At 41.5% G+C, this 27,493-nt stretch overlaps 1 protein-coding gene and 2 non-coding genes across 3 annotated transcripts in view; 2 read left to right on the forward strand and 1 right to left on the reverse strand.

Annotated features, from left to right (window-relative positions):
* Positions 1-304: 304 nt before the first annotated feature.
* Positions 305-376, reverse strand: TRNAH-GUG. Its single transcript has one exon. It is a non-coding gene; the product is annotated as a tRNA-His (tRNA).
* Positions 377-1,039: 663 nt separating this feature from the next.
* TRNAH-GUG lies at positions 1,040-1,111 on the forward strand. The gene has a single exon. It is a non-coding gene; the product is annotated as a tRNA-His (tRNA).
* Positions 1,112-12,949: 11,838 nt separating this feature from the next.
* SLC28A2 (solute carrier family 28 member 2) overlaps positions 12,950-27,493 on the forward strand; it is a 35,905-nt gene continuing 21,361 nt past the window's right edge. The window contains exons 1-8 of the mRNA XM_036248851.1: positions 12,950-12,953; positions 13,259-13,347; positions 13,482-13,570; positions 22,082-22,176; positions 23,462-23,645; positions 25,460-25,601; positions 26,677-26,790; positions 27,140-27,217. Coding sequence (XP_036104744.1) covers positions 12,950-12,953; positions 13,259-13,347; positions 13,482-13,570; positions 22,082-22,176; positions 23,462-23,645; positions 25,460-25,601; positions 26,677-26,790; positions 27,140-27,217 — 795 coding nt within the window. The remainder of the gene's footprint in view (positions 12,954-13,258; positions 13,348-13,481; positions 13,571-22,081; positions 22,177-23,461; positions 23,646-25,459; positions 25,602-26,676; positions 26,791-27,139; positions 27,218-27,493) is intronic.

The raw sequence follows: 27,493 nt of genomic DNA on the forward strand, positions 1-27,493 counted from the left end.
ATGCCTACTCTTCCTACTATTGGGAGTCCGCTTCCAGCGCTGCCATGGAAATTCGTACATATCTGGTTACACACACTCTTGGAAGTGCTTTGTGTTTTGTAACCAAAAACGGCAACACGTATAGATCCGACGTAACTAATTAGAAGCCTATATTTGTCAGAAATCCTATTTAGGCAGAATTGGCGAAGGCATCGTTTGCCGGTGTCACAAGGTTATTGGGATTCACTTCCCAGAATACTGTTAAGGATTCGAGAGAAAAGAGTTATAAAACACTGACCCCCTGCCGTGTCATTGCTTGACGCAATGCCGTGACTCGGATTCGAACCGAGGTTGCTGCGGCCACAACGCAGAGTACTAACCACTATACGATCACGGCGAGCTACTCAGGGCCTGAAGCGCCGCGGCGTCTCCTGAGATCTTCTGTGTTAATAGTCCCGCCCCTTAACACGTCATTGATCTGTCATCGTTTTTTCCCCGCCCATCTCCAACAGTGCTGTTCCCGAGTATACGCAGGCGCACTAGTCTCCTTGCTTTCTTGAATTCAGCTCCACTCTTCTGCAGACCGGATTCCGCGCTTCACCTGCAGCGAGGTGGCATTCTAGCTTCCACTTCCCTACACCTCAAAGGAAGTTGCGGGGATGGGTCGGAACTGATTTTCTTATAGAATTTAAGTGACAGACCCATTCCGAACAGTAGCACGTTCAAGCACCGTGAGCGCCACGGTAGTGTGGGCGTGAGAGGGACCTAGGGCCACCGTTTGGACGACTCCGAGGCCTCACATTCCTACAGGCTATGTCGGCCTGGCCTCACTGTAGTCCTTTAGTTTGCAAAGCACTGTCATGTCCTTTCTTTTACGGTCTGTGCGGACGACCAGCAGAGACTTCGGTGGGGCGTCCACGCGCCGGTACCTCTGCTACAGGGTCAACGCGAAGACCAGAAGCGCCTGACTGACAATGGTCAACTTTGGAAGACCAGAATCGCGGCCCTATCGACGAGGACAGCACTCGGCGACCTCTTCCTCGTGGCGTCCCGGTAGCTCGCCGTGATCGTATAGTGGTTAGTACTCTGCGTTGTGGCCGCAGCAACCTCGGTTCGAATCCGAGTCACGGCATTGTGGGAACAATGGCACGGCAAGGGCGTCCTTTTAGACTCTGGAGGCTACATTTCACATTTCTCTCTGATTGTTCCCCATTTGCTACTTGACTTTAGACTATAACCCAAATTATAAAGTGGCAAAACAACAAACTAACCCAAATTATAAAGCGGTAAAACAACAAACTAACTGGGGCTTTACTTCTCTTTCTACTGTACATCTGCCAAGTGGATAAGCTGACCTTCGTGCTTCCTGTTGCATGATTGTTTTAGCGACGCTGGCTAAAACTTCAATCCTTTGGGGTGCAGGGGTTATAAGAACAACGTGCAAACATTTATTAAGGGTTAGAAGAGTGCAGAGTAGACAATACACTGTGAGAAGTGGAAAAGATGACGGCTCTGGAGAGGCCGATTTCCGTAGTCACAATGAGTTTGTGGCCTCCATCTCAACGACCTCCTAGGTGAGAAGGTGTTTCCTCCTTGTGGATTTTTTCCTAATCTGCCTCATGTTTAAAGCAACTTTTATTTGTTTGTTTTACCAGCAGTTAAATCCAAACTCAGCAAATTTAGCCCTGTCATTTGGCATCAGGCAAAATCGAAGTTTTAGATTTGGCTCTCAGGTGGCTGACAGCAGCTCTATAACTGTCCAGGAGGGAATGAGGTAGGATTTAGTGAGGAATGAGCCTCTCCAGCTGCTCCCAGGGAACCTGGGTGGGGCGGGGGGCAAAGCTAGTTAGGAAGCGTTCCTGAAAGAGATGGACATTGCAGTAGGGTTGTACCCCTTTACCGACGATTTATCAGCAAAGCAGCAAAGACAGAACAGTGTGTAAGAGCAAGACACTGTTGAAGGCTGTGATTTTCTTGGGTCTCCCCACTGCCAGTTTCCTAAATGTGATGAGTTTAAAGCTACACAACGGGACAGCTCAGACCATGAGAGAACAGAATGGGGGAAGGTGAGCCCGAGAAACTGCCCATATCTCTCTCTCTCTCTCTCTCTCTCTCTCTCTCTCTCTATATATATATATATATATATATATATATATATATATATATATATACAGAACTAGCCAGCAGAAATGTGACAACTTTCATTTCTTTGACCCCTTACCAAATAACTACACTGAAGCTTTTTAAATCCACAGGCTGGAATGAGGTGTCAGGGTGGGAAGCAGGGAAAAGTTCTGTTTTTTACCTTGATGGCCCTGCCACCATCCTCCCATTCTTTTCCTGCACCTGCTTCAATACTGGGTGATGAGCTGCTCCCAAACTCTGTTAGTCCCCCTAACAAGTAAAAACAGCCAACCAAGAAAATAAAACCCACAAACATGCACTACTTGAGATAACCCACTCTAGCCATTCACATTCATCTAAGGTGACTGAGATATATTCTGAGGGCAGGAATGCTCTAAAGAAAGCTAAACAGAAAGTTCCTGGTTGTAGGAAGAGGAATAGAAGGGGAAGGTGTTCTCCTGCACTTCTGATGCTGACATTCTTGGCAGGTATACAGTTATCCATTGTTCTGAACAAGCTCAGTTGTTCTTATTACTGGTCTTTTATTAACATTCTTCAGAATTTGGTTGGTATGATTAATTTCCCTTGAATCTCCTTATCTCTGTGTGCACTGATAAAAGGAGTTTCTGGGTTGGCAAAGCTGAGAGCTAGTGACCCTGACTTTGGATGACTTCACTTGCTGCTCTGGAACACCCTCTCTGAGCAGTCACACAATACCCTCTTCCCAAAGCTGAGAGGCTGAGCACTCAGTTGAAGAGGACGACCTTCCCCCCAGAGGAGAGGTCGCGGACCGGTCTTCGGTCAAGGGTATACGAGTAGCTGCGCTCCCCTGCTAGAACCTCCAAACAAGCTCTCAAGGTCCATTTGTAGGAGAACGTAGGGTAGTCAAGCTTCCAAGACTCCAGGCACCTTCACACGTGGCAGTCTGGTTCCTTTAAAAAAACAAACAAACAAACAAACAAACAAAACAACACTTTTCTCCTTGACCTCTTGCTTTAAACTCACCTTTTGTAGTTTCTGATTCTGGGAATGTGGTCCTTTCCCCCACCCCTTCCAACTTGAAGTCTAAGCTCTTCTTTAGGTCTCAGCACTAGGAAAGAGGCAGGGAAACCTTCAAGGGGAAAACCCTGAAGATGACAACTGCAATTTATTAACTTTCCCACATTATTCATCTGCACTTTAGTTTGAGAAGTGCTGCTCTCACCTACGGTAACTACCTGGCTCTAATAGAGTCCTTTTTTGTTCATCTTGTGAGTACTTGGGGTTACTAGAAGGGACCTGCTCAAGTCTACTGGGCCTCATCGATAAGGGTGACATTGAGGTTTTGAGAATGAGAAGATGGAGATCTGGGGTAGTGGCAGAGGGGCTCATGTTTGGAGGCATCTAGGGACGAGGCAGCAACTCTAGACTTCCACTAGGAGACGCTGCATCCCAGGAAGTGGATGTCCAAGGCTGAGGCTGGAAGCTCTGTCCAGCACCTGGGGCCCACGGTTCACACCCCAGGGCCAAGAGGTGTGCGTTTTTAGGGTCCCAAAAGAACTCCCTGGATTCCAACATTTATTTATTCAACAAAATTAAGGAGCCAGGTACTAATCTAGGCACTGGAGAATTAATCCTGAACAAGACAAAGCCTAGCTCTCTGATTTGCTCACTGATTCTTAAAAGCCCTAAACAGGGCACAGAAACCACATGAGTACTTCCTGACTATTCCCAGTGAAGCAGCTGATCTCGGATCTTTTCCTGAAGAAAGGTTTTGATCAGGTCAGAGAGAGGAAGACAGAGGATTGAGAAAAGGGAAAAGAAAAACAGGGCTTCAGCTCCAAAGACTCTCTCTTGGTTTTTCATTTATCTGTGCTGTCTTTTTTCATTACATGTCTCAGGCATGACCCCTTCTCTTTATGTTCCCGGCTGACCCAGGTTGGACCCCATTTCCTTTCCCTACTCTCAAAAACAGGATATGGACAGTGATTTCCCTGGAAATGATCAGATTGGGGTTGCCTGTGGAGGTAGAAGGGAGAGGAGTGAAGCAACCACCCCATCCCATCTTTCTTGCAGGCAGGTTCCACTCCTTAGGCCACAGAGTCAGGAGAACATCTGCCTGGAAAAGTTCTTGAAAATGCAGATTGTGGACTGAATCATAGGCGGCATTTGTAGACTTCAAAGCTGGGGCCAGCCTGGTGGCCCTTCCCTATTATTAGAGTTATCTTAATTCATTTCAGTAGAATGCAGAATTACACTTATCTTATTTGCAACACTGCTTGCAGAAGGCTTTTCCAGACACTAGAGCAGCTTCCTGAGGAGATATGAACTGAGGGGCTGAATCAGTCCCCAAACTGTGCAGTGCCCCATCAGCGCCCTCTGGGGCTTTAGGGGAGCCAGGGGCCAAGTTTGGTACCTACCACTGGGGGTTCTGAGACTCCTCTTGAGAAAATACCCAGCTGTCTGGATTCATATCTAAGCTTTCCACTTAACAGCAGTTGGGCAAGTTGCTTAACTTCTCTAAGCCCCAGCTTTTGTAAACTATGGCCTTAAATAAGCAGTAATTAACTCATAGGGTAAAATAATGCATGACAGGCCCTTGGCTCAGAGTTTTGCACCAAGTAAGTGCTCTATAAAGGTTAACTATTATTATGAATAATTGAGTTCATTGATGACTATGCTCAGAGATGGTTTCTGTGAGCATTTTTCTCCTTCTCCCTGTAGCCCTTTGTCAAATTTTAATGAGCCCATTCAGTGCTCTGACATAGAGTTTGACAAAACCTCATCAATGTCCAGGCTGGGCCCATGGTGCCTGGGTGCCAAGCTTAAGAGAGGCCTCCCAGGCAGGTGACATTCACTTGCCATGGCATGGAGTGTTTTTCTTTTAGAGCTATACACTTCTCAAATAACATTCTCTTTCCTCTGCTCCAGATATCTGGGCACATACCTAGGAGTTTGTTTTTTCAACAATTTTTTTTTTATTCTCACCCAAGGACATTTTTCCATTTTTTGCTCAGACAGAATGGGAGGGAAAGAGAGGAAGAGAAAGACAGAGAAAGAAACATCGATGTGAAAGGGACACATTGAGTGGTTGCCACCCACACAACCCAACCAGGGCCGGGGACAAACTGCAACTGAGGTACATGCCCCTAGCAGGAACCGAACCTGGGTCTCTCTGGACCGCGGGAGGACGCTCTAACAGTTGAGCCAAACTGGCCAGGGCTCAACAAATAATTTTTGCACAATTTCTATGTGCTAGGGCTAGGGTCTCTGCTCTAGCAGAGCTTGAAAGCCAAAAAGTCAATCGAGATAATTTTCTAAAAAAACAAACAAAAACAACCCATAATTTTCAATGATGAATTGTACTGCTACTTTTATACAAACTTTTTTCCTCCAGAATACAATTTGACAACATTGTGACAAATAGCAATAGTAGAGAAAATTATAAAAGATGCCTCATGATTGACATGAGTAGCTCAGTCAATAAAAGAGGACAGTGAATTCATTGGAGGCTGAAATGGAGTCCAAAGGCTTTCAGAAAAAGAGGAAGTTGTCTGAGTTGGATCTTAAAGGTTGGGTATTATGAGAACAGGTAGAGGGAAGAGAGGCATAGGAGGCTGGGCCAGGATGAGCAGTAGAGAGTTGTGGTAACAGCAAGGACTCTGGGGGCTCAGACTTAGTTCACTTTGCTCACTTTGGTCTTTGGCAAATTGTTTCATCTCTTTAAGCCTGAGTGTCCTGGTCTGGAAAACTGGGATAGCAACAGTACCTTCCTCAAAGGTGTATGGTCAGGAATAAATGAGAAAATGTGTGAAATGCATTTCAGTGACTGAAATACAATAAGTGAACAATATAGCTTTAAAAAAGCAAAGGATTTATGTTAGGAACTAACATTTTAGCTATTCATTTTTATAAGAGTACCTTACCATTTATACAAATGTTTTTGTTTTCCCTTTCGCTTTTGTTCTAATTTAATTGTTTGGGGATGAGGTCACTGTGCCCATGGAGTGTCTGATTCCAAATCTTTCCAATCCTGCTTTGAAAGTAAAAAATAAAAAAATTTAAAAAAATCCAGGAGAGATAAACCCTGAAATGCCTAATAACAAATAAAATTAATAAAATTAATTCCTTATCACTTGTTTCTCAAACAACAGTAGACTTCTGCCAATGGGATGTAGTTAGAGCATCTATGGAGAGGGTCAGGAGTGAGGCACCAACATCAACTTTTTTAGACTTTTTCCACCTAGCAAGATAGCCATGGAAAATAATTAGCCAACTATAAATCAATAAGAAATACTAAAGGTCAGGCTTTTCTAATTAGAACCCAAGTCAAAAGTCTCCTAAGAAGTTCAACAAATAGAGAATAAAGATTCTATCCATGGTGTGACTAATTGCGAGAGGTGGTGGTTAATGCTAAGTCTCTGGAACACAAGCCTCATCCATTCCCATCACAAAGCTGAGACTGCTCACCCACCTGCTCCCTGACACACAGGCCCTTAGCACTGTCAGCCTCCATCACCAGTTCTGCTCTGCAAGGACCAAAGTGGCCCCCACAGGCATTCTGGAACCTATTTTCCCAGAGCTCTCTCTATCACAACCTACTCAAGTGGAGCACTGCAAAGTTAAATAGAAGGAGAAATGGGAAATGGAGAGGAAGGGGTTTGAGGGAGAGACAGAGAAAAGAGGGAGGGAGGGTGAGTCAGAGATACATTGAAGGTAACAGTAGGATGTAAAAGCAGAGGGCAGGAAAGAAGATAGAAATCCCCAGTGGCAGAGCAGACAGGTTATGACTCCTTAGGACTTATTCTCACTCTGCTTTCTGTGGTCAGATATCATTTGATTGCTCATTCTATTGGGATTTTAAGCAGGTTGTCTAGCACACAGTCACTGAATTGGTAAGCCCAGTGCTGCAGTATGGAAGGACATTTCTCACCTCCCTTCTCTATTTCCACACTTTTCACATGTTCAGTGTCTCACTACTCTAAAATGAACCTGCATGAGACAAAGCTAGAGAGAAAAAGACCTTAAGCTTCTTGAAGGCAAAATTCAAAAAGCATCAGGATTCCATGAGAAATGGTAAACATTTCAAAAAATAAACCATAATTGGATACCTAGGGCATCATAAAAATAATGGCATTCTTGGAAAACATTTGTCATCACCACCCCTTTAAACCATTTTAACTGCCCCCAGTAGTACAAATAGCTTGGTATTCAGGGTCAAACCAGTCCAAAATTTTGACATTTGAAGAAATGTATCTTTAAATGCTTCTTTTTGCATCCTAGTTTATCCATGTCTTTTTTTTTTTCTCCTTCCTCAAGAAACTTCCCCTCTGGTGAGCAGGAACAAAGGCCTTAACTCTAACACAAACTCTATACCTAGCTTTAAAATGTACTTAACTCCAATACACAGCCAAGCGAGGGAAGATGCCATTGGGCAGGTGTGTGTGTGTGTGTGTGTGTGTGTGTGTGTGTGTGTGTGAGAAAGAAAGAGAGAAGTAACTATAAGAAATGGTTTACCTAGGGGAGGAGGTGGCATTTGAGAAGATAACAGAAAGTTCTTGTTTAGAACATATTGGTGCTGAGACATCAGTGGGTCAGGTTCCTGGGAAGACAGGAGTGTGGGTGGAGACTTCTCAAGGTCAGGGTTAGAGAGAGGGACTGAACATCATCTCCATAAAGTGGGAGGTGTGCAGTAGGCCGTTGGGTTTACTGAGGGCCTGAGCGCATGATCAGCAGAGCACAAAGTCCTCACGCCATGCCCATCAGGTAAACTGCCTGCAGCCCGATGACTTAACGATACCTGCAGTCAGTGCTGTTGTGGCTAGCTGGAAGATGTTAAAGGTCCATTTTGCTCTAAAAATCTGTATGACTCTACAAGATAATCTTCTCCACACCCCCAGATAACAGCTGTTATATGACTCTGGCTGGCGCCAAGGCAAGATGAAACAGCACGGGAGGAACAGGAGGGCGTCCAAGCACTTCTCCTTGGTACTTCGAGTTTTTCCATCATCCTTTTGGAAGGATACTTTCAAAATCTGTGCTCTTGCTTAGCAAATAATAATATAATGTAATATATCCATTCAACATAAGCTCAGCCAATGATGAGAAAGTTGAAATTTTCAGTTTGTTGGTTCTCTGCCTTTCCTCTTAATATAATTTCCTCAAGGAACATTCCTCTGGTCAGAGAGAACAAAGGCCTTAATTCTAAGCTCTGTACCTAGCTTTAACCCACACTTAGTGTCATTTTAAACACATTTTCAGTAGTTTCCCCAGAGGTAGCTAAATGACATTAGCACTCACTGCATTAACACTGGCGGACCCAACCAGTGTCAAGACCTTCCTAAAGCTCAAGGAGGGGGCAAATGTGGGAAGATGTCAAGGGTGTCAGAAAGATCCTCGTGTTCAAAGCTATTTAGGTCTTTTCCTTAGAGCGTGTCTTCTGTCTTAGACCTCTAAAAAAAAAAAAAAAAAGTATGGTTTCAGTTGCATCTCATAAATTTTTATTTCATTTCTACTCAACTAAAATATTTTCTAATTTCCCTTATGACTTCTTTGACTCGGGTTATTTATAAATATCTTGTTTAATTTCCAAACATTTAGGGACTTTCAAAACATCTTTTTGTTCATGATTCCTAGCTTAATATCTTTATTGCTTTAGAGTATATTTTGTTTAATTTGAAGTATTTTAAATATTCTAAGTTGCTTGTTTGTTTTGGCCCAGAATATGGTCTATCTTGGTGAATGTTCTGTATATACCTAAAGTCAATGTATATTCTGCTCTTGTTGGATGAAATGTTTCAAAGATGTCATTTAGCTGAAGTAAATTAATAGTATGTTTAGGTCTTCTATTTCCTCATGTATTTTCTGTCTCCTTGTTCTATCAATTACTGAGAGAAGAATATTAAACTCTCTAAACATAATTGTGTATTTGTCTATTTATCCTTTCAATTTTATCTGTTTTTGCCTTATATCCTTTGCAGTTACATTGTTTAGTCCAGATAGGTTTAGGATTGTTAATTATTTTTGGTGAATTCACTCCTTTCCATTAATGTAGTATTTCTCTTTACCTTTAGTAATATTCTTTTTCCTTAAGCCTACATTTTCTAATATTAATATTGATTCTCCAGCTTTTTAAATTTATTTTTTGGTGTTTCTGTGAAATCTCATTTTCCATCCTTTTACTTTTATGTTTTTATATTTAAAATAAGTTCCTTACAGATAGCATACTATTGGGTCTTGCTTTTAAAAAATATATTTTTTTCTTTATTGATTTTAGAGAGAAAGAGGAAGGGAGAGGGAGAGAGAGAGAGAAACATTGATGAGCAAGAACATCGATTGGCTGTCTCCTGCACGCCCTCCACTGTGGATCGGGCCCACAACCCAGGCATGTGCCCTGACTGGGAATGGAACTGGCAACCTCTTGATGTATGGGTCAACACTCAACCACTGAGCCACAGCAATCAGGTTGCTTTTATTTTTTTTATTTTTTAATATACTAGCTCATTAACTTTTTTAAAAAAAATAAGTTTTTATTTATTTTTTTAGAAAGATGGGAAGAGGGAGGGGGGAGGAGAGAGGTAGCGAGAAAGAGAAAGAGAGAAACAGCATTAATCAGTTGCCTCCCACTGGGGATCAAACCCACAACCTTGACTAAGAATTGAACCAGCAACCTTTCAGTGCATGGCGTAATGCTCAGTCAACTAAGCCAAACTGGTCAGGGTCTTACTTTTATTTTTTTATTTTTTTCTAATCCTCACCCAAGGACATTTTTCGATATTTTGTTCAGATGGAGTGGGAGGGAGAGAGAGAGAAACATCGACGCGAAAGGGACACATCGAGTGGCTGCCACCCACACAACCCAACCAAGGCCGGGGACAAACTGCAACCGATACGTGCTCTTAGTAGGAACCGAACCTGGGTCTCTCCAGACCACAGGCCGACACTCTAACCGCTCCAACCTGGCAATCTCTGTATTTTTTTTGTTGTGTTTAGACTATTTATATTTAATATAATTATTGACATGATTTGATTAAAATTTATCATCTTGCTAGGTGTTTTCTGTTTGTTTCATTTGTTCTTTATTTTTTTCTGCCTTTTTTAGATTGAGTATTTTTATAATTTAATTTAATTTCCACTTTTGGCTGATAATTTAACTACTAAAGTTTTTTAGTGGTTGCCATATATACATTATTAAACATCAGATTCTGTGTCTAAATACTATCATACAGCTCATATGTAGTAAAAAGATTTTACAACAGTATACACCCAATTTGTCCCTCTGACTCTTTGATTGATTTGCAGATGTTAAACCATCTTTGTATCCCTGAAATAAATCACACTCCTTTTAAAGTATTGTTGAATTTGGTTTGCTAATATTTTGTTGAGAATTTTTGCATCTATGTTTATCAGAGATATTGTCCTGTAATTTTCTTTTTTGTGTTGTCCTTGTCTGGTTTGGTATCAGGATAATGTTGGCTTCATAAATGGATTTGGAAGGCATGGGCCCTTTAAGAGATATTCCTCAGTGCACTGCAGCCCTGCAGGTCTCCTGGTCATGAGCCCTGTTGTTCTTTAAGGGCAGATGTTTGGGGGCTGTCTCTCAGGTGCTGGTCTAAAAGTTGGGGTGCAACTTTTAAAAGTACAAACCCTCCACTCCTCAGGAAGAATCTTCAGGTTTTGAGTTCCTTCCTGATTGCGGGTTGCCATGCAGGGGTGGGGGGCATGAGTAGGGCTGGGAGTAAGATTTGTGATAGGATTGTGTCTCAGCCTTTCCTACCCACTTCATTGTGGTTTCCCTCTTGTTTGCCTGATGTCAAGGGATTGTTCTGCCAGTTTTTAGTTTAGGTTTTTTTTTCCCCCCAGAGGAAATTGTTTCATATATAGCTATAGATTCAGTGTGTCTGTGGGAGGAGGTGAGTTCAGGTTCTTCCTATGTGGATAAATAGGGGCAGTGTGTTAAAGGCAGAACAGCAACATTCACAAACTTGCACAGGCACAGGGGAACATCGTGTGTTGGGGCAACAACATGCAGTTAAGTATTACTGGAAGGTAGGAGTAGGCAGAAACTAGATCACTTTGAACAATTTTGAAGAATTATCTTTCCCCTTCCAAACATCCTCCCCATGCCCAATCAATCAACCAAGTCCTATAGACTTGTTTTCTTCTGTCCAACTCTGCTACTGCTTTGGATAGAGACTCACCATGTCTGACCTGGACTATTGTTTTTGTCTCCTGGCCTGTCTTCTTGTCCTCAATGTGCATCTTTCCAGTCCATCCTCCTCCCGCCTCCCAATTTTGTTCAGAATAAGCCCAAACTTTTAGCCTGGCTTACAGAGCTCATTTCCATCTGGTATTTGACTGAATCTCCAGACTTATTTCTGGAATCTCCATTCCCCCCACGATTCCTTTACTAATTTCTCTTTTTTTGGTCCTTTCTTAAGTCTTCAAAATATTCTCTCCATTCTTTAGCTAATTTTTTGCAGCCCTCTTAGCATGTCAGGGAAGGCCAAACCTCTGTGCCTTTGTTCAAGTGTCTCTCTCTGCTATTAAATCTCTCCCCTTCTCCATCAGTGATCCCCTACTTACCTTTCAAGACTTTCCAGACTCAGGGCAAATGTTACCAACTCCATGAACCTTTCTGACACATCTGTCTTCCCTTAGTAATTTGTAAGTTCCTTCATGGCAAAGACAATGTCTTGTTCGTCTTTGTGTCTTCAGCACCCAAAACAGTGAGTATTCAATAAATATTTGTTGAGCGGATTAATAAAAGACTTCCTAGTGATCGTCTGACATTGAATCCTGTACAGTCCTGCTTTCTGTTTTTTTCTTTCTTTCTTTCTAGTAATTGTCTTTCCCATACAAAATGATAAAGTTTTCTGAGTGCAGAGACCTTACTCTTACTTTCTTTTACATGCTTCCCAGTGCCTAGTTCAATGCTGGGCAAGGCTTCTGCTGATATGCCTGTTAAGGGTTCCTGCAGAATTCTTAGACCTGACCCGGCAAAACAGTCTTTAAAATATATAAATGTTTAACTTGAGAATTGCACTCCTCCTCTACAGGGGAGGACAGGCACAGACAGGGAGGGCCCTAGACAAAAAGAGCCAATCACAGGAAAGCCAGTCTGTCCCTTCAGAGTCCGGATTACTTGGAGCTGAATTTTTCTTTCCGTCCTTCACTGAGGAGACAGAAGGAATCCTACAAGCTGGTGTAAGAAAAGGTGGTTGGGGAGGGCAGGAACATGATTTGCCAAATTTCCTAATTGATTATATTCAGACCAAATTCAGGTTGTTCTCTGCCTATACAGGAAGGCCCTAATTTACACAACAAAAATCTGTTATGTGTGTTTAATGAAATTCTATATTGAATGATTGAAGAGAACACATTAAGACAAAAAACAAACAAGCAAATTCCATGGGAAAGGAGATTTTCTGCAAAGTAAAGAAATATCTCAGAATGAGTTTATTAATTTGAATGTTTGCCTATTAGGGTTGCTTTCAGTGAGGCTCAAATGTTGCTTTAGTTTCTTGATTCTCTCATTTTGCTTTAAAACTTTCTTTATTTGGAATAATTAACATTCATGCTGACTATTCTAAGTGCAGGTTTCTTTTATTTAATGAGTGATGAGCTCTCTTATATGTTCCCAAAACAACTTTTGTGCAACAATATAGCCAGGAACTTGAAAGCCTGTTAATCTGTCTTCTCAGCAATATTCTGGGGTCTGGGGCCTTCCCAGCCCTGTCTCCCTTTCTGATTTCTTCTTACCTAGCACAGGTCAGCGGGGCCTCTCCCAGGCTAACAGGAGTAGTTGGCCTCTGACTCTTCCTGTAAGGGACCTAACAGGGTTCTTTTTAATCTAGGTCCTGGGGACATGGGTGAACCACTGATTCATTTCAATTCCTCTTGCCCTTTGTTTCTCTTTCCTGTCGTATAATCCCAGCCTTACCTATTCACAACAGGAAATAGAAGTCTATATTTCATTATTTATTATATTAAAATTATGCTCCCAATCTTTCCAATTTTCAGTTCTTAAAGAAATCAATTGAACCTGTAAAGATTTTTAGTTGTTTTTTTTTATTTTTTCCTGTGGGTAACTGGCCCTAAAAATTCTCCCTAGCCCCACATTATAGAATGACCAATCTTTCAGTCTTGGCCCTGAATTTCTTTTTCAGTTGAGGAGGACAGGAGAAGGAGAAAACACGTGGCAGAGAGGCCATTGCTCCGTCCACAGTGGAGACTGGCATGGACAACCCAGGGCTGGAGCTCACGGTAATCCGCCAGTTTAGTTTCTGCAGAGCTTTCTGGTCTGCTGTGTGGCCTGCTGTAGGGTCTTTGGCTGCTCACAATCCTCATTACCCCTGGAAGGGCACTATGACTGACCCCAACTCTACCTGTGCTTACAGGAAGAAGGATTAAATCCTGAGGGAACCAGGAGGACTGAAGAGCAAGGACAAAGCCTTGGGGATGGGCTCGGGCCTTCCATTTACCAGAGGTACGTGTGTTCTGGAATCGGTTTAGTTAGGACCTAAGGACCTAACTAAACCGGGTTAGGGTTTAGTTAGGTTAATCATGGCCTGCGGACTCAGAATAGGTCAAAACTGCCCCATTTTCAGGAAGCTCATGGTCTTATTGTGGTGATAAGACTCACAACCACCTGATGTTACCATATGCACATCTCTATTTGTATCTAAACCTGTGCCATATATAATGGGAGTTGGTTGGAATGACAACAAAAATAACAACAATGAGAATAATACCAACTAACATTTATTGAGTACTCACTGTTGTATAGAATGTTGTAAGAAATTAATTAAATTTTCACAGCAACAGGTGGATACTAATTTTAATCCCTTTTTTTAAATTTGAAAATTGAGGTTTAGAAATTAATTTACCCATATCATTGAAAGAAAGAAATAAAGCTCTTCTGGTATACTCAGCTTTGGGAATGGGGAGAAAGAAAAATCAGAAGAAAAAAAGAAAGACAGAAAAGGACCACCATGAAGGATAATAATGAAAATAAAAATGTATAGTCTTGAAAGTCCAAAGAGAAAGAAGTGTCAAGAATGAAGGCAAAGTTCACAATTTTTTTTGAAATAGGGATAAAAGAAGGAGGAGTGAGAAATATCTTTAAATTTGATCATTAGATTTGGTACCAGAAGTAATGTCTAAGAAAGTTGTTTGGGCAAAATGGGTCAGATGGAAGCCATGTTGCATGGTGTGGAAAAGGGTCTGAATATTTATTTAAAAAGTGCAGAAGTCATATGTTGAGAAGTTTGGAAGAGGCTATTGAGTAGTTTCTAAAGGCAACACTCCCAAACAAAAGGTTATTTTTTGTTTGTTTTCTTTTCTTTATTTTTTCTTTTCATCCTCACCAGAGGACATTTTTCTATTTTTTGTTCAGACAGAGTGGGAGAGAGAGAGAGAGAGAGAAACATCGACGTGAAAGGGACACATCGAGTGGCTGCCACCCGCACAGCCAACCAGGGCCGGGGGCAAACTGCAACCGAGGTACACGCCCTTAGCAGGAACTGAACCAGGGTCTCTCTGGACCGCAGGCCGACACTCTAACCGCTGAGCCCAACTGGTCAGGGCTCTTTTCCTTATTTTTAAGAATTAACTTAGTGATTTCACAGAGAAAATAAGCTTAAAAAATTTAATTCTATTTTCTTCTCCAGAAATTCACTTCTGTGTATAAATTGATATATATCAATATGGACATGGCTGGTCTGAGTGTGGTGGTACCTACAATTAATTGATCACAGCCAGTTACAGATTTTGCCCTGGCCGGTGTGGCTTAGTTGGTTGGGTATCGTCCCGTGCACTGAAAGGTTGCCAGTTCCATTCCCAGTCAGGGCAAATGCCCACACTGCAGGGATCTGGGTGTGCAGGAGGTAGCTGATCCATGTTTCACTGTCATATTGATGTTTCTCTCTCTCTCTCTCTCTCTCTCTCTCCCTCCCCTCTTCCTCCTCCCTCTCTAAAAATCAATTTAAAAAAAATCTTTAAAAATATAGGTACATGTGGGCATAGATTAAAGAAGTTAAATCCTAGAGACACTTTTAGAGTAGAATTGATAAAATTTAATGATTAACTAAAGGCCAGCCATTTTCAGGACACCCACTCAGGCCTGTCTTTATTCTGGCTTACTCCTGTTCTTGGTTCCTCAAGAAATCCTTAATCTCATCTTGCAGTGCAAACGGATTTTAGCTTCTCTTTCTTTTCATTACTCTTTCTAAATTTAATATATATACATATTAAATAAGGATTTAATATTTATATATTAAATAAATGTGATATGCATATATTAAATTTAATGTATACATACCACATCTTTATCCATTCATCCATGGATGGGCACTTAGATTGTTCCCATATCTTGGCTATTGTGAATAATGCTGAAATAAACATGGCAGTACATACATCTCTCCAATATTTTGTTTTCATTCCCTGTGGGTCCTGTGGGTATATATCCAGAAGTGAAATTGCTGAATTATATGGTGGATCTATTTTTAATTATTTGAAGAATCTCCGTATTGTTTTCCATAGTGGTTGAACCAATTTACGTTCTCACCAACAGAGTACAAGGGTTTCCTTTTCTCTACATCCTTGCCAACACTAGTTATGTCTCTTGTCTCCTTGACTATAGCCATTCTGACAGGTGTGAGGTGATAGCTCATTGTGGTTTTTATTTGCATTTCTCTGATGATTACTGATGCTGAGAATCTTTTCATGTACCTGTTGGCCATTTGGATATCTTCTTTGAAAAAATGCCTATTCAGTTCATCTGTCCATTTTTTAATTGGATTCTTTTTGTTTATTATTGAGTTGTATGAGTTTTTTTTAATATGTTTTGGGTATTAACCCCTCATCCAAAAAGGGGTTTGCAGAAAATTTCTCTCATTCTGTAGGTTGCTTTTTCATTTTGTTAACTGTTTTTTTTGCTATATAGAAGCTTTTAAGTTTGATGTAGTCCCACTTGTTGATTTTTTGCTGTTGTTGTTTGTGCTTTTGGTGTCATATCCAGAAAATTATTGCCAAGACAAATGTTAAGGATCTTCTTCACCAGCATTTTCTTCTTGGAGTTTTATGCTATTGGGTCTTATGTTTAAGTCTTTGATCCATTTAGACTTAATTTTTGTGAGTGGTCTAAGATAGATGTGCTTATCCAGTACATGTGTTTATCCAGTTTTCCCAACACTGTTTGCTGATGAGACTATCTTTCCCCCATTGGGTGTTCTTGGCTCCCTTGTCGAATATTAGTTGACTGTATATCTGGGAGTTGAATTCTGAGTTTTCTATTCTGTACTATTGGTCTATGTGTCTTTTTATGCCATGCCATACTGTTTTATTACTATATCTTTGTATTATAGTTTGAAATAATAAATTATAATTCCTCCAGCTTTGTTCTGTTTCTTCAGGACTGCTTTGGCTATTTGGGTTCCATACCGATTTAGGATTTTTTTTCTGTGAATAATGCCATTGCTATTTTGATGGGGATTGCATTGAATCCATAGATGGCTTTGAGTAGTATGCACATTTTCTTTCTTTTTTTTTTTTTTAATCCTCACCCGAGGACACTTTTCCACTTTTTGTTCAGATAGAGTAGGAGGGAGAGAGAGAAAGAGAGAGAGAGAGAGAGAGAAACATCGATGTGAAAGGGACACATCGAGTGGCTGCCACCCACACAACCCAACCAGGGCCGGGGACAAACTGCAACCGCGGCACATGCCCTTAGCAGGAACCAAACCCGGGTCTCTCCGGACTGCAGGCCGAAACTCTAACCGCTGAGCCAAACCGGCCAGGGCAGTATGCACATTTTAACAATATGAATTCTTCTGATGCATGAACATGAGATATCTTTCCATTTTATTTTTTAATGTCGTTCCTCTTTTTATGCCCTTTCCCCTTTTATGCTTTTCTTCAGATTAATTGAATATTTTTAAATGATTCCATTTTACCTCCTTCATTTGCTTATTAGCTATAACTCTTTGTTTTGTCATATCAGTGCTCGCTTTAGTGTTTATAGTATGCATCGTCAACTTATCAAGTCTACCTTCAATTGATATTATATCCTTTCACATAAAGTATAAGAATCATGATAGTATACTTCTGTATCTCCCCTTGCATCCTTTATACTACTATTGTTTGTTTATACATTTTATTTTTACATGTTATAAACCCCATACTATACTGTTATTAGTTTTTTTAAAAACTAAATTATCTGAAGCCAACTTTATTACCATCCTTCCCCATCCCCTTCTACAGAGCCCTCTTTCCCCTATATCTTCAGTTACTCTTTCCCTATTAGACTCTTCCTCAATTTGTAAGTGTACTAAAATTTTTTTTCTTCTTATAATAAACAAACAAAAAAACCAAATCAACCTTACCTCAACCTTGCAATATCTTTTTCCTTCATGGCCAAGTTTCTTGGAAAAGTGGGATTTACTTGCAACAGTATTTTTCTCACCTGTCTTTCACTTCTCATCCCCACGTAATCCAGTTTGTACTGCCACTGGCAGCTGAAATTCTCTTACTCAGATGATCAATGAAAACCTACTCATAAAACCTCCTTCCACACACTTTCATTGAGAATCTCTGCAGCATGACCCTTCTGACACTTTCCTTCCTTGAAACTAATGTTTTGATTTTAATGACACTACACCCTCTTTATTCTCCTACCTTTCTGGGTGTACTTTCTTGTCATTTTCCAGGGTGTGTCCTTTGTCATCTCTTCTCACTACTAAACATAATGTCTTGATTCATAAAGCCATATCTGAAGCCTCACCTTTGTTCTAAGCTTCAGCCCTATCTAACCATTTACCAAACATCTAAACACTTAGATGTCACATATATACTTCAAATTAAACATTGAAACCAAACTTCTATCAGCATAGGTTTGAGGCTTCCGTATGATGGCAGGTCCTGGGCTGGGCTCTAGGCATACAAAGATGAATAAGCTCACATTTCCTCCTCGTGCCTGTTCCTCTTCCTGTATTCTCTATTTTGGTGAATGTTTTCAACCCGACTAAGTCACACATGGCAGGAACCTCATTGTCATCCCAGTTTCCCTCCACCTGATGTTAATCCTCTCTTCTAAACATCTATGACATCCACCCCTCATATCAGTCCTCCCCTGCACCCTCAGTTACATCCCACATAATCCCCAGCCCATCTCCCACCCCACTGCCACCAGAGTGATCTTTTAAAAACACATATCTTCTCACATTACTACCTTGCTTAAATTCTACAATGACTTTCCACTTCCTATAAGATAATGTCTATATTCCTAACCATGGTATATAATCTACATGACCTAACTTCTGTCCTTTTTCATGACTTTTCCCCATCATCCATCTACATGCTCCCTGCTTCTCAGAGACAGCAAACTACACTGTTCTTTCAAAATGCTAGGCTCACTCAAGTATGCTTTCCCTCTTCTAGAGATACCGCAGCCTTCTCTTCTAGCTGCCTGCAACACATCCACTTAGCAAACTTCTTCCCCTTTCCTTTCATATCAGTTCATCTGTCCTCTCCTCTGTGAAAGCTTCTTTGACATTCACAGACATGGTTACATGCTTCTTCTTTTCTGCTCTCTTAGCAATCATAAGTTTAGAATTCTGGAATGATCCTTCTGAAATTCTAGTCTGACATCTTTAAGTAGAAGCCACATGGAGTAATGGAAAGATCTGGGTCTTAAACCCTAACTCTGCCACCTGCTGGCAGGCTCAGTTCCCTTGATTATAGACTTCCTTTAACATTGTGGTTTTGGGGACGGTGATTGGTGAGGTCTTACAGTGGCTGGCAAAAGGTGCTTAATAAACAGTGTCTGGTTTTTCTTTTCTTCACAGGCAAACTTTTTAAAAAAGTAGTCCATATATGCTCACCCTCACCTGATCCCCTGCAATTCCGCCTTTACCCAGTCACTCTCCTGTAAACAGCTCTCTCCAACAGAACCACTCACCTCTTCACTGCCAAGTCTGGCATCTTCTTCTCATTCACCATGCTTCTTGATCTTATCATCATTGAATATCAATGACCTCTCCCTTTCTTAAAGATCATTTCTCTTTTTCACTTTTCCTCCTAGCTCTCCACCTGCTCCTACTAAGTCTGCTGTGTCTTCTGGCTGCGCTATCAGAGCAACTGTTCTGCCTTCCAGGGAGGATAGTGGTAAGCCTGGCAGGGATGGGTGGGGATGGCAAGATAAGCAGGTGGGTGTGAACCGTACAAATTACCAGGAAGGAGGTTTGGAAGGGACAAATTGTATTAGCAAAGGAAGTCCATGATGGGCATTATCCATATACTAGAAACCAGGAGAAAGTTTTGCTAACAACAGAACTAAAGGGTCTGGGTCAAAAGGCCATTGAAGGTAGTCATGACTCTCTCTAATGACAGAGAGCACTTTATCTGGGAAGACTCCACCATCTGTCAGAACAACAAGGTATGGGAAGGACCAAATTTCACCATCTATCACATAGATTTCTTCCCAGTTCAGCTTCCTGATATAACATAATACTAACCCTCACACTGTACCATTATGTAAAGTAAAGAGCTTGGTGTTATTAGCAAGATCCTGGGCCAAGCAGGATGCAAGGATCATGAATACCTGCTCACATGCCTCTGTGCACTGCTTCTCAATTGGTTTCTTTTTTCATTTGAAATGCCCCTCATGGCTTTCTTTTTCATTTTAATTTTTAAAATATTTTTTCTTTATTGACTTTAGAGAGAGGAAGGGAGAGGGAGGGAGAGATAGAAACATTGATGAGAGAGAACATCAATTGGCTGTCTCCTACATGCTCCCCATGGGGATTTGGCCCACAACCTGGGCATGTGCCCTGACCGGGAATCGAACCACTGACCTCTTGGTGCATGGGTCCACGCTCAACCACTGAGCCACACTGGCTGGGCTAATTTTAGTTTTTTTAAACCCAAGGTCCAGTTCCAACTTGATATTCTAGGATCAAGTTGTTAATGGGTTTCGCAGAAATGAGTGCTCTTAATTGATTTCTGGTAGTACCCATGGGACTTTAGTTCCCAGGACATGGTCAAGTCTGATTACAAGGTGATGGTAGAAACCTTTTCTAGGCATGTGGTTCATATGTACTCTTGGACTAGTGCATGCCCACTCCTATTTTGCAATGATCTTGCTGAACTGGCATTTGACTGGGTATAATTTTATATCAGCTTCACCTAGTGCATGAGTTTGGGTTCCAACAGGAAACAGACTGCACACTTAAGTTAGGATATTTAGAAAAGGGTTTATTTACACAGAGATCATTACAAAGATGTGTGCAAGATGTATTAGAACCATGAGGATGGACAGTGCAAGAACCTGAGGCTAGCAGCAGTAAACTATTACTACTCCTAAGCTGGAAGGGACAAGATATAAGAGAACCTAGGAGAGTCGGATAAAGAAGACCTCCTCAATATGTTGACCTCAGTCTTTTCTTACACTCTGATCCCCTTCTGGGTTCCCCTGGTGGCACCCAACTAGATGAGCCAGAAGGCATGGGAGTCCATTGGTGTAGTTCACAGGGTATGATTCCCTGGGCACAGAGCAAGGTGAAGAGTGGATCTGAAAGAGCAAATCAAATATATCTGGCACACAAAGGGAGACTAGGGTTAACATTAATTCATTCCTTGATGTACTTTGCAAATGATGTTTCAAAGGTCATGATGTACCAAAGATCATGATGTCCTTCGGGTACACTGACACCTCTAAGCAATCCTTTTTACTCACTACATTCTCTATTAAGCCTGGAAAGGTAGCAGAGTTCTTGAGATCCTAAGGTATTCTCTTGAATTGATTCAGTTAGGCGGTGACAAAGATTGTTTTCTCCTTTCTCATGTTACCGGTATATAATAATACACATTCTACTCTGCTAACACAGGGCTGGGCGCCCCCCTGCAGAAGGAGAAATGAGGAGGAAAAGGACGAGAGGGAGGAGTGAAAAGGAAAACTATGTATAAGGAACAGTGAGTATGTTAGATGGGAAAGGCAGCAGTGGAGAAAGGGCCATGGAAATTTGTGAGCCAAGATCTCAAGGCATTTGGAATTAGTGGCTGGTCCCAGCCCTGGCTGAGCTGTCCTGCCTCAGCATGATGGCCAACTGGGACTTTCTTACTGGGCTCACCTTCTCTGGAGCTTTGAGAGTTTGAAAATTAGATCTTTTTGCTCAAATGACTGCAATGTGCTGAGGAAACTGAGGATTGGCAGAGACAGGTGAACCTGGGATCAGGTCAAATGCAGCATAATTGATGGTGAAGAGCTCAGATCCTGAAGCCAGACTGCCTGAGTTTACATTCTGTCTTTACTCCTTACGGTGTCCATGACCTTGGGAAAGTTACTTAACTTCTGTTTTCCATTTTCTACATCTGTAAAATGGGAATAATAATGGTAATTACCTCAAGAATTCTTGTCAACAAGTTACTATAGGTAAAGTTCTTAGAAAGAGCCCAGCACATAGAAAGTGCTATATACATGTTTGTTAAATTAAACTTGAATAGTCCTTCCTGTTGGGTATCTTCTCTCAGGTCCTGCCCACCAGGGATTCTTGGTGTTTTCCTCCTGGTCTGTCAATGCACATCTGATTGACTGTTCAAAATTATGGGTTTGTATGGTTTCTAGGAAGGAATGGCCAAAGCTGCCTCTCAGAAGAAAAGGCCCTTTTCTGAATCTGGAAGCTGAGCAATGCCTGGTCCCTTGGGAACAGTAAGCCCCAGAAGGCTCTCCCTGATGTGACCAGTGTTCACCTCTGTGGTAGGAGATTACTGAGGATATTGCTAGTCTAGACTGAGTAGGGTTATTCTGACCTGCTGCCCATTAGCAAGGTTCGATCTGGCCTTTTTTGGCACTGCTGGGACACCACCCAGTGTCCCCCCTGGTTGAATAATTTTCCTCATTGATTAAGAGAAAATCCTTCCCAGAGTCAGATAATATAAGTTCTGGAATTGATACAAATGGGATGGAGTAACTTTTGTATCTTAACTTTTGGGTTCTCACCAGGAGGAGCTTACTACAACCTTTCACCAGGGCAAGAAGTTTCTGCAAAACACATGCCAGCTTGTTCAAGAAGATTCTGCTGGGCCTGTTGTGTTTGGGTGAGGCATTGAGAATTCCTGTGAGCAAGAGACACCATTGTTTTAGGAACGTGACCTTGTGTGAAGATGTTTGTAGATGGGATACAACTTCATTCACAAACTAATCTAAAGGGCTATTTGATGTAGAGATCTTAATTATTTATAGGTGAAACTATATTTACTGAGTTACACTGTTTTTCAAAACTGTTTGATAGACTTAAACATTTCAGAGAATCTGGGCTTATCTCTATTTCAGTATTTTTATTTGATGCAGGGCATGGTTCTTGTAGTCTTTGCAAGATAACCCTATGGTATGTAGTACTTGTTTGCTGGTTTGCTAGTAAGATCAATGATATAATATATATTTTTTAAACAGTAAACCTCTATTTAAAATATACTGTCAGTCATATATAGGACTTTGATGTCAATATTAGAGGCAGCTAGGATGATGAGAACAAAAATGATATTTGGGGGTCAGTCAAGGAGCCATGGGCTGAGGACTGTATGGCTGCACAGTAAGTCCTCAATTAACGTTGTCAATAGGTTCTGCCACTTTAAGTGGAATGATGTATAATGAACCAATTTTACAGAAGGCTAATTGACATAAACAAGAGTTAAGTTCCAATGGCATCTTATCAATGTTATAATGAAAGACATCATTTGAGGATCTGCTATACTTCACAGCAGTAGCCTTGTTTATGTGGTTTTGCTAAAGAGGAAAGGTTAAAATGACTGGAATTATAAAGTTTAATTTATGTACTTTAAATATGTGTTTATTGACTTTAGAGAGAGAGGAAGGGAGAGGGAGAGAGAGAGAGAGAAACATCAATTGGCTGCCTCCTACAGGCCCCCTACTGAAGATCAAACCTGCAACCTGGGCATGTGCCCTGACTGGAAAAATCAACCAGTGACCTCTTGGTTCATGTGATACTCCACCAACTGAGCCACACTGGCCAGGGCAGGGATTATAAAGTTTTTTAAAAGATGACTTTTGGAGTGACTAATGATGGATACTGATAAAATCTACTCCAAATTTACTCTGAAAAAGGATCAGAGTAAATTCAAGGGATTTCATTAAAAATAAGTGAAAACATGCAGTATCCAAACTAGGCTGCACTCTCCTTGGGTATCCTCAAGACGAAAACAGCCGTCCATTCTGGCCTTGAGAACTGCAGCTCAGTCTGGGGCTGGCAACATCACGGAACGGTTTTTCTTGCTTCAAGTCCCAAACATTCATGACTGGAGCTTCATTTGTGCCTGGGGAGCTCTGACTTGCTCATCCTTACTCTGCTCCTTCTCCTTCTAGCTTATGCTGCCTACTTCCTGGCAGCCTGCATCTTGAATTTCCAGAGGGCACTGGCCTTGTTCGTTCTCACCTGCTTGGTGCTCTTGGTCCTGGCTCACCGCTCCCTGAAACGTTTGTTTGGTAAAAAATTAACAAGATGCGTGAAGCCCTTTAAAAACTCCTGCCTGAAGCGTTGGATGAAATGGTGAGTTAAGAATCTCAATATCCCTGGTTCTCAAACTTGTCCCAAACCCCAGTCTACTTCCCTTTTCTCCTTTGACAGTTCCTGAGCTGTCTCTCGGACCCTCACCTATGCTTTTCAAAATCAATGCTCAGACAGCAAATAGCAACAAGCCTCTGAGCATTGGACTTCGGTCTGTTTCCTGTACCCTCACGTATCAACATTGCTGGGGGACAGAGTGGTTATGTTTCAGAGAAGAGTTTCAGTCTGTTTATTGTCAGGGTTTGTGACAGAAGAAAAACCATTCTTTTCTGCAATGAAGTAATCAAAACAAAGAGGGTTGCAGCTGCATTAAGCTATTAAATTGATTTGGTGGTCATATCTCTTAGTTCCCTGTTATATATATGTGTATACATATATATGTGTGTGTGTGTGTGTGTGTGTGTGTGTGTGTGTGTGTGTATATATATATATATATATATATATTTATTTATTTTTTTTTTATCCTCACCCAAGGACATTTTTCCTTATTCAGATAGAGTGGGAGGGAGAGAGAGAGAGAGAGAGAAACATCGACGTGAAAGGGACACATCAAGTGGCTGCCTCCCGCATGACCCCAACCAGGGCCGGGGACAAACTGCAACTGAGGTACGTGCCCTTAGCGGGAACCAAACCTGGGTCTCTCTGGATCGCGGGCCGACGCTCTAACCACTGAGCAAAACCGGCCAGGGCCCTGATATTTTTTAATGCTTTTTTTCTTCTAGTCCCCCAGACTTCCTGCACCCAGTGGTGGTTTTTGTTTTTTGTTTGTTTTTTTTTTTACAATTCCTTGGAGTTTAACCAGCAAACTTACTCTTCAGTGAATACTGAACTGGATTCTATAGCAGCCACAGCTCTATATTTAACTAACTATATAGCATGCTGTGTCCTTTGATCACAGGCCTGGAGTGAAAGAATAACTTTCAGACTCTTTGTAGAGTTCCTGTTTTCTGCCTATCCTCCAATGGACGCACAGAAAATAGGTGTTAAGAATGTTTGCAACAGCAATTATTTGGAGACACACACTAGACTACAACCTAAATTTTGGATCATTGAGTAACACTGAGGAGAAAAGCTAAAGTGATACTATTCATTAGCAGAATAGATTCTGAAAGCCAGATTTTATTCACTTTAAGTGAGAAGAGTTCATGTAAGAACAGCTCCAAAATTTAACTCTGACTTGTGATGCATTTCGTTGTCCTTGTTTTTCGGAGGCACCTCCATGGACAGTGTGCTCTTTTTGTTTTCGTTTCATATGTGCTCTCCTTTCTACTTCTTTTCCCTTGAACTGAGGTGACTCCAACACTCAGACATGAGGAAACCAGTCTGTGTATTGATCAAGCATGTTTGGTACATCAAGGAACCTATGACCATAGGGTTGATGTGTGGCTTCACCTTTACTCTTGCCCTTGGAATGGTTGGAAATTGGGTGAAGATTCATGGGGGAGGACCATGCATACTTTTCTTCCTTTAAAAAATATTTTGGTTATTAATTACTACAAATGTAAAGAATGAGCCTTTATATCACATCTTACTGATATGGAAACTTGAGGAAAGGAAGTCATGTGATTTGCATCCTCAGGTTGGACTCTTTCAACTTCAGTCTGTGAGTACAAGAATTGGAAAGAGAGCTGCCAGCTAGGAAACTACCAGATGAGTGATTCTCAAGATATGTTTCTGTGTCTAATCTACTGAGTTATTTCACTTACCCTAGGGGTGAACTATTGCTTAGAGGTAAGGTTAATTACTTGTTATTCATTCACCGAGTTGATGACATGGTATTGATATTCTCTCTTCAGGGTGTTCGCTGGAGTTGCATTGGTTGGCCTTATCCTGTGGCTGGCTCTAGACACAGCCCAAAGGCCAGAGCAGCTGATGTCCTTCGCAGGAATCTGCATGTTCATCCTCATCCTCTTTGCCTTCTCCAAACACCACAGGGCAGTGAGTTTGGAGTATGCAGGGTGGGCCAAGGGCCGTGTGTTACTGATGATAAAATGCATGTGTCAAATATTGATTATAAAGGCATGGAACTAAGCTCTTTACAGTTTCTGGAATTAGCTTTTTTGATTATTTTGCTCCTAAGAGAAGTTTTAAAGTTATCAGAGGCCCTAGACCACTTATTTTCAAATGTTAGGTGAGCCTTGATATCAAATTTGTGGATCTAGGCCAGTGTTAAAGAACAAAAGAAATAGCCCTGGCCAGTTTGTCTCAGTGGTTAGAGCATTGGCCCACAGACCAGAGGGTTCTGGGTTTGGTTCCCGCTAAGGGCACATACCTCAGTTGCAGTTTGTCCCCTGCCCCAGTTGGGGAGTGTGGGTGGCAACCACTTGATGTGTCTCTCTCACGTCAATGTTTCTCTCTCTCTCTTCCTCCCTCTCTTTCTCCTGCTCTATCTGAAGATAAATGCAAAAATGTCCTCATGTGAGGATTAAAAAAAATGAAAACACCAAAGACAACTAGAATATCTAATAGAAATATAATGCAAATCACATATGTAATTGTGTGTGTGTGTGTGTGTGTGTGTGTATAAAACAAAAGAAATAAAAAAGGAAAGAAAGAAAATAGAATGGAGAATTGGCTTGCATTTTACATAATAGTATTAAAGTATTGGTTTATGACACCTTTATTTGCATATACGTATGCATGCCTGTGTATCATCTAACCTGTAGACACAGTTTGAAAAATCATATGGACATATGTGGCTCTTTACATCTTATAGCCCTGTTTCCCTGTTTTCCCTACTCCATTTTACCCTGGATTTTCTGTTAACATCCTAGGTTAGTTTCACCCAGAGTACATGTACCCATGTTTCAAACTCCAACCTGCCCTGGCCGGTTTTGCTCAGTGGTTGGAGCGTGGGCCTGTGGACCAGAGAGTCCCAAGTTTGGTTCCCACTAGGGGCATGTACCAATAAATAAATAAATAAATAAATAAATAAATAAATAAATACTCCAACCAGGTAATGGACAAGTAGGGTTTAGAACTCACATTGGAATGATGTTCTTATTGGTCCCAGGTGTCCTGGAGGACGGTGCTATGGGGCCTGGGACTTCAGTTTGTCTTTGGGATCTTGGTCATCAGAACTGATCCTGGATTTAGTGCATTTCAGTGGCTGGGAGACCAGATTCAGGTATGAGAAATTGAATGTGAGGGCTCTGCTCTTTCAGAACCCCAGAGAAAGGAGATTTGGGGGAAGCATGAAGAGATTGGACGGTCTTATTGATGGCGGTTGGAGATCTGGTGGGAAAGGAAGAGTATACTGGGGTACAACTAATCATATGAATACAGGGAACTGAACTACTGAGTCCTCTGTCATTCAGTGAGCAGTTCATGGGGATATAACCTGTCCCCATGTTGTCAAAGGGACACCAACTTCAGTAACAGCAGTAGGACCTAATCATGCATGAGGCTGATCGTGTGTTCCTCTGTGACCTACCTGGCTTCACACTTGTTCACTCTCTCTCTCTCTTTTCTTTCAGATTTTCCTGAACTACACTGTGGCTGGCTCCAGTTTTGTCTTTGGGGATATGCTGGTCAAGAATGCCTTCGCTTTTCAGGTCCTATCTGTTTTGTAGTCAGGAATGAGGGTCAGTGTGGGGAGAAGTGTAAAGCAGAGGATGAAAATGTGTGTCCAAGAGATCAGCCAGTCTACATACCAGGTTGACCCCATCAATAGAAGGCACAGCATCAATCTCTCGCCCTTTGATTGTTACCATACTGAAACTGGAATAAAATAGGCATGGGGGAGGAAGGCTCAAGAAACATCTTGTGGCTTAGTACTAATGGGATGATAGATTTGCTACATGTACTATTTATTATATCCACTGAGTATC

Source organism: Molossus molossus, unplaced genomic scaffold (assembly GCF_014108415.1).
Source record: "Molossus molossus isolate mMolMol1 unplaced genomic scaffold, mMolMol1.p scaffold_m16_p_1, whole genome shotgun sequence".
NCBI classification, from domain to species: Eukaryota; Metazoa; Chordata; class Mammalia; order Chiroptera; family Molossidae; genus Molossus; species Molossus molossus.